The sequence below is a fragment of the Stenella coeruleoalba genome (genome assembly GCF_951394435.1).
Source record: "Stenella coeruleoalba genome assembly, chromosome: 7".
NCBI classification, from domain to species: domain Eukaryota; kingdom Metazoa; phylum Chordata; class Mammalia; order Artiodactyla; family Delphinidae; genus Stenella; species Stenella coeruleoalba.
The window spans coordinates 42162161-42176558 of NC_137153.1; the positions used below are offsets into that span (position 1 = coordinate 42162161).

Below are 14398 nucleotides of genomic sequence, written 5' to 3' on the forward strand. Positions count from 1 at the left end.
TGTCCTTGGCACGACACTTAATCGCTTGAACCTTAGAAGACTCCAACTTGAACCTTAGGAAGACTCACGGGGCTTCCTACTATTCTATGGGAATGGACCAATCTTAGAATAATGGGTATATTTATATATGCAACCTCGGAGAATGGGGTAGGGAAACCTCTTTGGTACCCTGGAATTTGGTACCCTGGAATAAAGGCAAAGTTTGTTTTGACGAGCAGGGGCTGGAAGTTAAGGTAGAGCCTGACGGGTAGCCGTCGCCTAGGTTACAAGACAGCTTTTGACAACTTTCGTCGGCCCTGCCTGCCGCTTCCGGCATCGAAGGGCTGAATCGTGGCATCACTTCCTGTATGCAGGGGAGCCCATCCACTCGGATTGGCCCGCCTTCTCTATTTGGACGGACGTCCCGCCCTCTGGCTGTTCCTGGCTGAGGCGGAGCGGCGGGAGCTATGGCGGCTGTGACAGATGTGCAGCGGCTACAGGCCCGTGTGGAGGAGCTGGAGCGCTGGGTGTACGGGCCGGGCGGGTCTCGCGGCTCGCGGAAGGTGAGCTATCTGGGGTCCAATGGTCCCTCTCTGGGGCAAAGCAACAGCCGTCTACTGGCCTGGTCCTCGAGATGGATGCTACCGCTCCAGAGTCCCGTTGCCCGCAGCCCGACCTTTGAAATAACAAAGGTTCGAGACCTCCCGGAGCATATCGGGCCCTCGGAGGCCATTCCCACGGAGGGCACTGTGAGTCCGAGGTGGGCTCACTGTGGAGACTCCGCCTTTGCCCTCGCGGGGTAGTTGGGGAGACCTGACACATTCGAGAAACTGACTAATCAGAGTTTCAGTAAGAGCTGAAGCCCGGAAGGGCCGTTGTGGAGCCCTGCGTAATTGCTAAGTGAATTGTGTAAAGAGAGGTCCATAGGACCCCAAAAGAGGCAGACCGGAGGTGGATAAAGAAGGCTTCAGGGGGTTAGAGGTGTGGTCTGGGAGGGCCGGGATTAGGAGGGGAAGGGATTGGGTACTGAGTGTTCAGATATGGACTGGCACTCCTTCCCACCAGTGACTGAATTTTGACAACTGTGCAGCTCAGTTTCCCTTCCATCCCCTTTTTAACTATGGAAAGACTTTTCACTGAAGGTGGAGTGTCAGGCACACCCTGGAGTTGAGTGCCTCAGAGGTAATGATGTCTGTTTGTACACTTCTTGTGGAATTAGTTGTCACTAACAGATTGTGTCCCATGTGAGAACTGACTTCTCAGAACATTCTCTCCCTTTCACATCTATGACGCAAACCCTCCTGATTTTCCTCCTACGTCTCTGGCTGCTTCTACGCAGTCTTATTTGCCTCCCCCTATATCTGACCCTTGAATATTGTCATTCCTTACCCTCTAACCTAAAACCTGTGTGATATCATACACTTCCGTAGCCTCTCCCTCTATTCAACCCTTTAATATTGGAATTCCTCATCCTCTACCCTTAAAGCCTAGGTAGGTTCATCCAAGAGGAGGAATCAGGGAATAGATAGTATATGCTAGTGCCCCATAAACTCTAAAGTAGTTCATCACCTCCCCAGTCACACTTGAAACTCCCCAAGGAGTACATGATTATCTCCCCCTTCACACTGAGGATTCCCGGAAGGTAGGGTTGAATCTCTTTTAATACTAGAGAAGGGGACGATAGCTGGGACAAGGAGGTTTGGGAGTCTGAGGGAATGAGGGTTCCTTATGTCTTCCAAGACTTGAGCCAAGTGGTAAATCATGGAATTAACTTCCACTCCCCCAATAGGTGGCCGATGGCCTGGTCAAGGTGCAGGTGGCTTTGGGGAACATCGCCAGCAAGAGGGAGAGGGTGAAGATTCTGTACAAAAAGAGTAAGTGCTTCCATGAGGTGTCTGCCTGTTCTCCTTCCCAAGCCTGTGCTTCCTGGTTCCCTGCCCAGGCTCTTCAGCCTAGTAGGTCACTAGAGTTGCCCTTTGGGGATAGCAGGTGAAGACATTGCCCTGATGAAATGGTGAATTGGGGTGTGCATTCTACTTTGTGGTGAAACCCCAAGCCCATGGCAATGTCCTAAGTTATGGGATAAGAGCTCTGCCTGAAAGGTCCCCTGGGGGAAGGAGGGACGAGGGGTATGCAATTTCCACAGGCAAGGTTCAGAGGCAGGAAAGAAATCAGGCACTGAGAGCCCCAGTCTTGGCTCAACCAGCCCTTTTTGATTATGTCAGAGCTAGCAACCTGTTGAGGAAGTAGAAATCAGATAAAGCTCTGGCATGTCTTGGTGGCACTGAGGGGCAAGGTGCCTTCCAGCCTTGAGGATAGATCAGTGGGAATGCTGAGGGCCCCAGGGTTTTAAAGTTTGAGGCTGGCCAGCAGGTGATCAGAGGGTAGAGACAGGGAAGTGGGGATAGGGGCCCTGGTGGAGGCCTGCTGGACGCTGAGGGTGTCAGCTCCTCACTCAAGGGTCTCCCCAAGGCTGACACCTCCCCTAATATCCCTCACAAGACAGATCCCCACTCCGCAACCTTATTCCATTTTCCATCTTGCTACTTTTCTAGTTGAAGACCTGATCAAATACCTGGATCCTGAGTACATTGACCGCATTGCCATACCTGATGCCTCTAAGCTGCAGTTCATCTTAGCAGGTAGTGCTGGACAGTATGTGCATATGCATCTGGGGATGTGGATTGTGGGGGAAGTCGGGCACAGAGATAGCTTCCCTGCCCGCCCTCTCCTGGATACAGCCCTGGAAGCTGCTTTCTGGAATCTGGCCTGGTTCTGGACTGAGGCTGGAGGTGGTCCTGTGGTCCTCTAGTAGGCACTGGGTACAGTATATTTCAGGGCCAGCTGCAGACCATGGTGCCTGCCACAGTGGAAGCTACTCCGGTATTCTATCTATGGCCTGCCTCTAGGATTTTCCTTCGGAACCTTCCTTACTTCTGCTCAGTAGACATAGGAGCTTCTAAGAAAGGGTAGGGGCAGAGAGCATTGCATTTGGGAGAGGCGAGGTTATAGGCATGAGTTTCAACATCTTTCTTTCATGTGAGAAAGCGCTGGGATTTCAGAATTCTAGGCAGGAACTATTGTCTTAGCAATGTCTGCTTATCAGTTAGTTAGCCACTCCACGAGGTATGGTTTGCCAAGCACCTGTGTTTATTCATGCATTCAAAAGTGATCATCTACTGTGATCCAGACTATCCTAGGTGTGAGGTATACAATGGCGAACCAGAACATACCTGAGCCACTGCTGTGGCTTAGACGCCAAGTTCAGGAGGTCTTCTCCTGCTCCGATTATTATTTTCTTTAATTAATTAATTAATTTATTTTTGGCTGCGTTGGGTTTTCATTGCTGCGCGTGCACTTTCTCTAGTTGCGGTGGCTTCTCTTGTTGCGGAGCATTGGCTCTAGGCGCACGGGCTTCAATAGTTGTGGCACGCAGGCTCAGTAGTTGTGGCGCACGGGCTTAGTTGCTTTGCAGCATGGTCTCCCAGACCAGGGCTCGAACCCGTGTCCCCTGAGTTGGCAAGCGGATCCTTAACCACTGCGCTACCAGGGAGGTCCCTCCTGCACTGACTCTTAAGTCCAGCCTCTCCATGCCTCCCTGTCGCCACTGCCTCAGTGTTCATCCCCTTGTACATGAATAGTTGCAGTCTCCTAAGTCCTCTTCTTGACCCTAGTCTTCCCCTTCTTGCATGTGGTTCAGTATCATCTTCCCAAAGCACATTTCCAACATGCCATTTTGTTTAGTTTGGAACCTCAGTGTGTGTGTGTCTCTCTCCCTATTAGGATAAATTCCTAATTCCTTAGCATGCCATTCCAAGCCTTCTATAGACTTCCAGATCTACCCTCCCATCTAGCTGTTTCCTGTGCTCTCCTTGCTCCAGTTCATCCAAATGAATTCTTTTTCCTCGACTAATTGACAAGCATTCTTGCCTCCAAATGTTTGACATAACAGTCCTCCCTTCTTGAATGCCCTTCCCACTCTGCAGCCACTGAAACCCCCTGTGCACAGGGTCATTCCAGTCCTGCTTTCCTCACTGGACTGTCCTGTTAGTGTCCCAGCTCTCCAGGAGCTTGTAATTGTCTGTGCCTCTCAGATCCACTGAGCAGAACCTGCCTGGTAGTTTTCCACGTCTCCTCTTTCAGACCTTCCCAGGAGCCCTTGCATGTGGGTACCCAAGTCTGAAGTACTTTGTTTCCTGTGGCCTAGGAGGGGCTCTGAGTTTGTTGATAGGAAGCTAGAGGAAGGGGCCTCAGAGTTAAAACTTGGAGAAAGGTAGGATTTGGAGGAACTTAGAGGCTCCTTGGGCTCGATAGGTCAGACCAGAGGCATCCAAGAGAGGTGGAGGCAGATTGGGGGAATGTGCACATAGCGAAGGGGGCAGTGGGCAGACTAGCTGCCCCAAGCTCCAGGCTCAGCCATCTCATCGGCCCCTTGCATGGGAGTGGCTGTGCCCAGGCTCGCCTCACTGCCACTGCCTTGTCTGTTTATGCCTCAGAGGAGCAGTTTATCCTCTCCCAGGTTGCGCTTCTGGAGCAGGTGGAGGCTTTGGTGCCCATGCTGGACAGCACTCATATCAAAGGTACCTCTCTGGGGCTGTAGCTCCACTACTCTACTTGGGGAGGTGGGTGGATGGGCAGGACTTTCCTGGGTTCAGGCTAGCTCTGCTCCTTGTCTTTATCTCACCCTGGGGGTACCAGACACCTGCACTGGGATTAAAATTTCCAGGGCAGAGTGCTCAGCTTCAGAATGTCAGGCAGTTTGGCACCAAGGACACTCATGTAAGGCCAGCGACCTCCAACTCTGGGATTCCTTCTGTCTTCTACCCCACCCCTCAGCATCTGTCCTTCAGGGTGCTGCAGAGCCCAGATTTTACTGTAAGAGTTCCTGCCAGGTGTGTCAATGTGTGTGAATTCTTCCTGCCGCACTGCCTAGTGCAGTTCCTAGGCCTGGGTTTTGACAAGCAGACAGTGACTTTAATTGAATCCAGATAGCCATCTTGTCTGTCTCTAGAGGTATTTTTCCCAGCTCCCCCTCCCTACCCCTGATCAGCTTTCTGCTGAGCATCTGACACCCTTAAGCTGTGGGCCCAGCATGGTTGCTGAGGCTCTGGGTGTTGGATTCCAGGTGGCCAGCTTAGGGACCTGGCACTCATCCTCAGTCCACCTGCAGGCTCCCTGTTCCCTAGGCCCGGCAGACCTGGTCCCGCTGGGCTGAGAGCAAAGGAACAGATCCCATGATAATCAAAGCTTCCTTTACTTGGCCCTGCTCACAGCCCTGGGGTGGGTGTATGGGGCAACTCTGGGAACCCCAGGGTTTTGTCTTCTTCTAGGGGCCTGCACCTTCCCCTCCCCTTTGGGTCCTAGAGTAAGACTGAGGTGGGCAGGGAGTCCCACCACCACGTCCAGAAGCAGTGGTCGATGAAGCTGGCGTTTGTTTAGCTTCTCCACTCAATACTCTAATCCTACCGAAGACCTAATAGACTATTGAGCAGTCCCGGGGGAAGGCACAAGCATCACTAGGCAGTGTGCGTTGTGTTTTACAGCCGTTCCTGAGCATGCCGCCCACCTGCAGCGCTTGGCCCAGATCCACATCCAGCAGCAGGTATGGGAGGGGAGAGGCCTGGAGGGGAAAGTAGAGGTGGTGAGGCTCCTAGTCCCCACCCCTGCCTCCTGGGGAAGCAGCCTCAGGCCTCCCTGATGTCAGCTTCCGGGGGAATTTAGGGTTTATCCTTTGTCTTCCATCTGCCTTCCAGAAGGGAAGGGATTTGCCTACGGTCACATCCAGGTCTCCTGCCTCCCAGAGTAGGGCTACCCGGAGGTATCAGATTGATGTTGGGAGGTACCCATGAATTCCTGGGGATGATGTGTCCTTAACTATGGTAGAAGAGCTGTTTTTTCACTATTCCCAGGCCCTAGTGTAAAGGTCAAGGAGGGTTCAGAAATAGGGGACAGGGAGAAGGAGGCATATTCTAGCAGGAGTATTTGCTTATATGTGTGGTTCACCGCCCCCCCCCTTCTATCAGCCTTAGGACTGCAGTTAGGCTACCCACACTGGAGCCTGAAAGTGCCTCTTTAGAAATTTGCTCCTTTTGGCACTGGGGTTAAACATTACCTTTTCTAGGCTCTATGAGGAGCTAGGGTCCCTGATGAGGTGGGCAGTGGGAAGCGGGGGCTTTGTCCAACTCCTTTCTCTGCCACACCTTGGCTCCACAGGACCAGTGTGTGGAGATCACTGAGGAGTCCAAGGCTCTCCTGGAGGAATACAACAAGACTGTATCCTTTCTGCTCAGCCAGGCCCCTGAGGAGTGCTGTCCGGAGCCCTGTCCTTTTATTCCATTTCTCGCTCTGTTTCTCATCCCATCCCAACCAGCCTGCCTATCCCCGTGCTCCCCGACACTTTAGGCAGATGCAAACCTCTCCACTCCCTCTCTCAGATGCCCGTTCTCACCTTGACCTGTGACCAGACAATGCTTCTCTCCAAGCAGTTCGTGCAGTGGGATGAGCTACTTTGCCAGTTAGAGGCTGCCAAGCAAGTGAAGCCAGCAGAGGAGTGATGGCTGCTTCCCATCCTAGGGTGGGCCGGGGCAGCCAGGCTCCAGGCCCTATGCCAACCTGCCCTTGTAACAGGACAGAGCAGAGGCAGCTCTGTATTTATTGGATTCACAGCCTACCAGTCTGCACTCAGGTGGGGCTCTGGGGTCAGAGGTCTGGCTACTTGAGATTTGCTGTTTGCACCCCCTCCCCTCATCAGTATCCTGTTCCAAAGACAATAAACTGTACAGATCACTGGAGGTGTGTGTTAGCTTCCCGATGTTGTATGGGTATGGTGGTGGGGATGAGGTTGATAGGCCAGAGTTGTTGGCCTTCCTCCTAGTTGGACTGAGAGCTATACTCGTCCTAGTCTGGCTTTCCGGGAGAGGTAAAGCTGTCAGGATGAATGCTCTCATTTGCTTGATGTGAGTGGAACATTCCTTTATGTATCCATTTATCCCGCATTTACCAAGTACACTCTAAATGTCAGATGCCATACCAGGTGGGGAGGACACAGGTAGGGTCCACCTGATTCCTACCCTGTACAGGCTAGGTGAGGAGACAGTCAAGGAAAAGGGGAGGGACAGGTGGCACCAGGGTTCTTTGGGGGCACAGAAGAAAAAGGAATGTGGGAAGCAGCCCTGGAGGGTGACATGCAGCGTTTTGAGAGCCAAGGGAGCAGCATGTGCAATGCAGAGGGGAGCCTTTAAGTTTCTCTCTTGGGAGCCTACTTGGTGCTATTAGCCGAGAAGGGGAGACTAAAAGAGGTTTGGATGCAGGGGGCTTTTGGGGGGTGGGCCGTGGGGGGCGGTGGTACGGTTGGAAAGGAGAGCATGTTAAAGAGCAGAGAAACTGATGGTCCCTCACTCCACCAAGTGTTTGCTGCCCCCTTGTGGTCTCAGGGACTGCTGTGGCTCCAGGCCCCTTTCCATCTGGCCTGCCCACCAGCCCACCAGCCCACCAGCAGGGTCTCACTGGCATCTCAAATTCAGCACGTCTGAAACTGGGAGTCATCCTAGACTCTTCCCTCCTTCTTCGTCCGAACAGTCGTCAAATCTACCTCCTGGTATCTTCCAACTTAATCTACTTTTCCCCATTCCCACTGCTGTTTCTCTGGTTCATTCTTTCAATAAATGATTTATAACAAATATTTGAGCGCTTATTATACGCGGAGCAACGTACGAATCTCCGTGGACATGCCCCCGGGATTTTGCGGGCTGGAGTCACCAGCGGTTGCGGCCCGCCCCCGCCTGTGCTGCAGCCACAGTGCGCTGTGCACACGAACTGGTTTGACTTGCGCCTGATGAAAAAGCCCCGTGGTTCGCCAGTGCCCACGGGGTGAGGTCCAAGCTCAGAACTCGCTGGCCAAGGCTCTCGCCCCCGCAGCAGCGGCCACTTCAAACGGCACCTCTTGCTCTTGTCCAAAGTGAAAGCCGCTGCTCCGCCTTCGCTGCTTCGGTGTGCTCAACGGGTAACGCCCTCCCTGTCATCTTCTAAGGGCCAAATCCTCCGCATCCTTCGGACGCGGGACTCCTCCGACGGCCGCTCCTCTCCTCCGCAGGGCTCTCTCCGCCCCAATAGGAGTGCTCCTTGCCCGGGGCTGAACAGCTGAGACAGCCCGAGCGCTCCGAGTCTCCGCGTCCTGGCCCAGCTCACTCTCCGGCGTCCCCCCACCTCTCGGTTTGCGGGCGGAGGCGCCGGGGTCCCCGCCCTTCAGGCCCCGCCCCGTCCGGCGAGCGCGGCCTCGCGGCCTCGGCGCGCTCCCGGGAGACGCCATCTTGGCTTCGGATCGAGCTTGTGGAGTGTTCGGATGCGGTGGTGAGAGCAGGAGCCCAGTGGGGTGGGGGCTCCTGGAGGTACGGGGAGGAGAGGGGAGGTCGGCTGCTGGGCCGCTGCGGCCTGCCGGGCACTGAGGGCGGCCCGTGGCGGTGGGGACCGCCGAGCCCGGCCGCCGGCGAACTCGACGCCAGGGTTAGCTCGAGCAGCCCTCGGCGTCAAGCCCCTGTTCCTGGGTGTCTGAGTGACCTGGGTTGGGGGGATCGACCCTGGGAATCTCCGGGTGAGGGGTGCTCGGCCCTGTCCTAAGGGTCCCGGAGTGGGGGAGGGGGTCACTTCTGTTTTTGAGGAGCTTTTGGATGAGGGCTCTTGGCTCGGTGTCGGCGAGCTTGTGGCGTAGGGGCTTGGTCCTGTCCTCTGGGGGCACGAAGTGAGGGGCCTTGTCCCTGTCACCGCTTGGAGAGCCCAGGGTGAGGAGCACTCAGCCTTGTTCTCAGGGAGTCTCGGGTGAGGGCCCGGGCCCTGTCCCCAGGAGCCCCAGATGAGGGAAGTTCATTCCCAGTGCTAAGGAGCTTGGGATGAGGGGGCTTGGCCAGCGTTTGGGGAATTTGGTCCTGTCGCAGGGACTCCGGGGTCGGGGGCGGGTTATGGCCCTGTCCAGAGGAATGGGGTACAGCCCCCTCCCAGGGTGAGGCAGGCGTGGCCCCCTGTCCTGGGCATGAGGGCATATGGTCCTGTTTCTGGGAAATCTGGGATGAGGAGTGGGCCCACGTCCTAGAGAGCCGGGCTGGGGGGTGGGGGGTGGCCCAGGGCACCCTGCCTAGCATTCCTCTGACACTTCCCTGCAGTGGGCAGCAAGATTCACACACGACAGCAGCCGGATGGAGCACTACCGGAAGGCTGGCTCTGTGGAACTCCCAGCACCTTCCCCGATGCCCCAGCTACCGCCTGATACCCTGGAGATGCGGGTCCGAGATGGCAGCAAAATCCGCAACCTGCTGGGCCTGGCGCTGGGGCGGTTGGAGGGCGGCAGTGCTCGGCATGTGGTGTTCTCAGGTTCTGGCCGGGCTGCAGGCAAGGCTGTCAGCTGTGCTGAGATTGTCAAACGGCGGGTACCAGGCCTGCACCAGCTTACCAAGCTGCGCTTCCTGCAGACCGAGGACAGCTGGGTGCCAACCTCACCCGACGCAGGCCTAGATCCCCTCACGGTACGCCGCCATGTGCCTGCGGTATGGGTACTGCTCAGCCGAGATCCACTGGACCCCAATGAGTGTGGCTACCAGCCCCCGGGGGCACCCCCTGGCTTGGGCCCCACACCTACCTCCAGCTCTGGCCCCCGACCCCGAAGAAGGGCTCGAGACACCCGGTTTTGAAGACCTGCTGGCAAGCTGTTCTCGAGGCCTGAATGTCTAGGATGGCTGGGCCTTCTTTGAGAAGCCTCTGTAACTGCTCAACACCCCCAACAAGACTTGAGTCTACAGAAGTGGGCCTCCCTGTCCTGCTTCCACTTCCCTCTGGCTTGTGGAAAGGGACTGCTATGAAGAGTGACAGGTGTGGTGTCTCTGCCGGGTTCTGGATTGCCTTCTACCTACGGTGCCTCTGATCTACCTTCTGACAGAGGTCCAAGGAGTGGGTTAGGAAATAAAGGTTCTGCCCATTCGTCTGATGAGCCTGTGCTTGGCCTACTGTGTGGAGGTGGGATTAAGGGAGTGGGAGTCCCTGCTCTTGACCCCCAGGAGCTCACAGGCTAGAGACAGGAAGGGTAGGCTCAGGTTGGTGCTGGGAGGATCTAGAGTCCATAAGAAGCCTCAAGCAGTAACCTGACTGTGTCTAGACCCCTGGGTGGCTGGCTGCTTCCTGTTTTGGGCTGGTTTAAGGACTCTGCCAGGTCATTTTTCTCCATCTGCAGCATATACCTCATTTTATTGCACATTGCAGATAATGCATTTTTTACAAAGTGAATGTTTGTGGCAAGCCTGCATTGAACAAGTCTGTCAGTGCCATTTTTCCAGCAGCGTTTGCTCATTTCGTATCTCTGTCACATTTCAGTAATTCTCACAATATTTCAAACTTTTTCATTATTATTATATTTGTTATAGTGACCTATGATCAGTGATTGTTGATGTTACTACTGTAACGCACTGAAGGCTCAGGTGATGGTTTGCATTTTCTAGCAATAAAATATTTCTAAATTGAGGTATGTACATTGTTTTTTTAGACATAATGCTATCACACTCTTAATAGACTACAGTGTAGTGTAAACATAACTTTTGTAAGCACTGGGAAACCAAAAAATTCATGTGACTCGCTTTATTGAGATCTTCTTCATTTTATTGAGGTGGTCTGGAAGTGAACCCAAAATATCTCTGAAGAATGCCTGTATTATAGTATAGTGGTTAAAATCATGGTCTTGGGCACCAGGCTGCCTGGATTTTAATCCTGGTTCTGCCACTCACTAGCAAGTTACTGCTGTGTGACCTTGGGCAAGTTACTGCTCTGTGCCTTAGTGTTCTCGTCCATGAAACAAGATATAGTGCTCACCTCGTAGGCTTGTTAGGAGGATTAAATGTAGGAATATACATATGATTCTTAGATACCACCTGGGCCTGTATACACTCAGCCCTCCATATCTGTGGGTGCAGAACTCGTGGATACAGAGGGCTGACTGTACTACATCATTTCATATAAGAAACTTAAACATTTTGGTAAAAAAAAAATCCATGGGGGCTCCTGGAACCAATTCCCTGAGGATACCGAGGGATGACTGTAAATGTTAATTGCTCTCATTATTAATGACTCCAGCTTACAAATATGCCTTTTCCTTAAAAACATAACCTCAGTCCCACATTTTCCCTTCCGGTCTCATCCTTTCCTTTTTACCCCTTGCTGTTCCTTTTCTGTCTCATCTTGGCCATAGACTCTCAGGTTCACCATGGTCAGGTCAGGGGCCTGAGGAGAGCGGTGAAGATTGCACTGGTAGCCAGTGGGGTACAGGAACCAGAACAGGATTGTGGGCAGTAGTAGACTCAGTGAAGAGTTGAGTGAATTGCGTCTCCCACTGGATTTTAAGGTCTTCTCCGTTGTGTCCAGTAGCCTGGGTGTCCAGTCACCAGGAAAGCACAAAGTTCGGGCTCTTCTGGGCCCATGTGGCAGGGTGGGCACAGCAGTTTGAGTGTTGAAGTGATAGGCTGAGGGGATAGGGCCAGTAGGGGCTTAGAGCAGGGATGAGGAGACCACAGGGCCAGCAGGCTGTGGTCAAAACTTTGAACACTGCATCTTTTGCTTTCTGAGGTCAGTTGCCCAGAGTGGAGGGGTGGGTGCTGGAGATTCAGGGGATATTAGGAGAGACAGGAAACCCTCTCAGCAGCTGCCCAGCTGGGCCTCTCAACTGCAGAGGGCCATGAAGCATGTCACGCACTCCTTGAGGCTGTGGTCATGACTGCGGTGTCTTGCTGCCAGCAACTGTGTGGCTTCTCCCCGTTCTCTTTGTGGCTAATTCAGGGTTTTTCTTCCCACCCAGCTTCTGCATAGTGCCTTTTCGCTGAGCGTCTCCACTTGAGTGTCTTCTACCGTCAACAACTCTCTGAGTATCATTGGTCTCCAGAGCTCTGGGACCAGGCTTCTTGCAGACTATTGATCTGTGGCTCAGCATCCCATCCTGACCTAGCCTGCTGTGGCCTGGTGGAATGATCAATGGAATAAGCATAGTGACCTGTGTTGAGGGAATGATTCAGTAAGGTGGCATCACAAGCTCTGGGAGTCCTAGGATGGGCTCCCAATTGGGCAGCTCATCACTAAGGCACCACCTGGGGTCTCCAGGGTGATGGCAGGGGTAGTGTGGAGGGAAACTGAGCTGGGGTCAGAATCCCTTGGGAAGAACAGGATCTGCAGTTCAGAGAATCAGGAGATAGGACACAGGCTGAGGGAGAGATGGCTAGGTTCTGGGGCCTTTTCTCTGTTTGACCTCTACAGGGCCTAGTTGGGGCCTACAGGAGGAATTGCAGGGAGGGAGCCAGAGAGAGGTGAGGCCTTTAGAGTCAGAAAGCCTGACCAGGCTTAGGAGGGAGGGAGCATAAGAGTTACGTATAATTGCTGATTCAATTTCTTTACTTCCCACTTTCTCCTTAATTCACTGTAGTATGGCTTCTTCCTCCATAATCTCTTAGAAAAGGTAAGGGCACAAAAAGTAAGGAAGTGGAGATAGCTTTTTCAAGAAACTATTGTGATGGGAGGGGAGAGGTGACTGGGATACAGAGAGAGTTTTATTTATTTGTTTAATGAATTAGCAGAGACTTGTTTGTAGGCTGATGGGGGAAGCCAATAGGGAAAGGGATTAAAGGTGCAGGAGATTGTGGCTAACTCAGAGTGAGACTCCTGGGGAAGATGAAAGGGAGTGGGCCTTGGAGCATGGAGGTATGGCTGTCACAAAGGGAAGAGGAGAGCAGACTCCCTGGAACAGGAGGGAAGGAGTTGAGGATGGCTATGCCTGCAGATGGGTGAAGAGGTAAAGGTGGGACATAAGAGAATTCAGAGTTCAGAAGGCTTTTAATCTCTTGAAGCAGGAGTCCAGCTCTGCTGCTGAGAGTAGAGCAAGGAGGCTGGTGAGATAGTTGTTGCAATTGGGAAAGATACCTAGGGAGGTACAGGAGGATGACCAGTCAGGGCTAAAAGCCCAGTTGAGGCTGATGATCATGAACTTGTAATATCAGTCAGGGTGTGTGCGCTCCAGCAGCACCCACGGGACAAGTGAAGACTCAGAGGAAGCACTGTTGCATTCTTGTACTAGGTTAAGATGGGCAGAAATGATGGAAGAATAGTGAGGAGACTAGCAAGAAAGTGTATGTGGTGAAGGCCCAAGGAATCCAAACTGGGTCAGGAAAGAAGTGAAGATAGAAAGGGGTAGGGGTCAGTGGCCTAGACCCCATGAAAATGGGTGGGGTGGGGTGGGGTGAGGTGGAGTAGATGAGAGAACTGGGATAGGGTATCATAGCTGTACCAGTTTCTAGGGCTCCCATAACAAAGTACCACCAACTGGGTGGCTTAGAACAACAGAACTGTACTGTCAGTTTTGGAGACTAGAAGTCCAAAATCAAGCTGTCAGAGCCATTTCCCTCTGAAACCTGCAGGGGAATCTTTACTTGACTCTTCCTAGCTTCTGGTTTGCCAGCAGCCTTTGGCCTTTTTGGCTTTTGGATGCATTACTCCAGTCATCCATCTTCACACTGTCTTCCCTTTGTGTCTGTTTCTGTGTCCAAATTTCTCCTTTTTATAAGGATGCTGGTCATATTGGATTAGGGCCCATCCCAATGACCTCATTTTAACTTGCTTACCTCTATAAAGATCCTATTTTCAGATAGGGTTACATTCCGAGGTACTAGGGCTTAGGACTTCAATATACTTTTATGGAGGCATGCAATTCAACACAACAGTAGCTGAAGAATGAAATGGAGTCAGTGAACTTGAGAGTTTTACGAGCTGACAGGACTTGCTAGCGGGCATGAGAGTAGATAGTTGGGTGGCCTGGAGGGAAAGTCACTGAAGATGAGGTTGAGGAATTAAGAGGCTGGGGAGGACAGTACGTGGAGGAGGCAGGGAGCAGCCAGGATAGAATGTGCTGAGCATTCTCACTACCTGCCTTGGAGGTGGCACGTACAGCGAGTCCCCTTGAAGTGGGGCCTTCAGACCAATATGATAAGGAGTTATATACCTCCCATATGCAAACAGGCACCAAGTCCTGACAATTTTGCTTCCTAGGTCTCTCTCCATTCCCACAGCCTCTGCTGATTTGTGCCCATCATTGTCTTAAAACAGTCTCCTTGTTGGTCTCCCTGCTTCACTCCCCTCTGAGCTGTCCAAACCAAGCCAGTGGCTGTTGCCTTTGTTTAGAATGCCCTTCTGCCAGATACCTGCATGGCTGTCTCCCTCCCTCCTTTAAGTCTTTGCTCAAATGTCACCTCAATGAGGCCAACTTTGACCACTCCATTTAAAACTGCAGTCAAGTACTTCTGATATCCCTTACCCTGCTTGCTTTATTTTCTTTTCTTTTCTTTCTTTCTTTCTTTCTTTCTTTCTTTCTTTCTTTCTTTCTTTCTTTCTTTCTTTCTTTCCTTCT

The 14398-nt window shown here is 52.7% G+C and overlaps 2 protein-coding genes across 3 annotated transcripts; both read left to right on the forward strand.

The window, feature by feature from the left end:
* The first annotated feature begins 406 nt into the window (after window positions 1-406).
* DCTN3 (dynactin subunit 3) lies at window positions 407-7661 on the forward strand. Its single transcript, XM_079927462.1, has 7 exons — window positions 407-542; window positions 1769-1853; window positions 2535-2621; window positions 4476-4559; window positions 5523-5581; window positions 6193-6252; window positions 6444-7661. The coding sequence occupies exons 1-7, from the start codon at window positions 447-449 to the stop codon at window positions 6531-6533; spliced, it is 561 nt and encodes a 186-aa protein (XP_079783588.1). The 5' UTR covers window positions 407-446; the 3' UTR covers window positions 6534-7661.
* A 618-nt stretch (window positions 7662-8279) lies between these two features.
* Window positions 8280-10432, forward strand: RPP25L (ribonuclease P/MRP subunit p25 like). Of its 2 annotated transcripts, none has more exons than XM_079927520.1 (2): window positions 8280-8328; window positions 9135-10432. In XM_079927520.1, exon 2 carries the CDS (start codon window positions 9168-9170, stop codon window positions 9657-9659), a length of 492 nt encoding a protein of 163 aa, XP_079783646.1. In that variant the 5' UTR covers window positions 8280-8328; window positions 9135-9167; the 3' UTR covers window positions 9660-10432. The 2 variants fall into 2 exon arrangements, with proteins under 2 accessions (XP_079783646.1, XP_079783647.1); XM_079927521.1 differs by lacking the exon at window positions 8280-8328 and adding an exon at window positions 8329-8366.
* Window positions 10433-14398: the final 3966 nt, after the last annotated feature.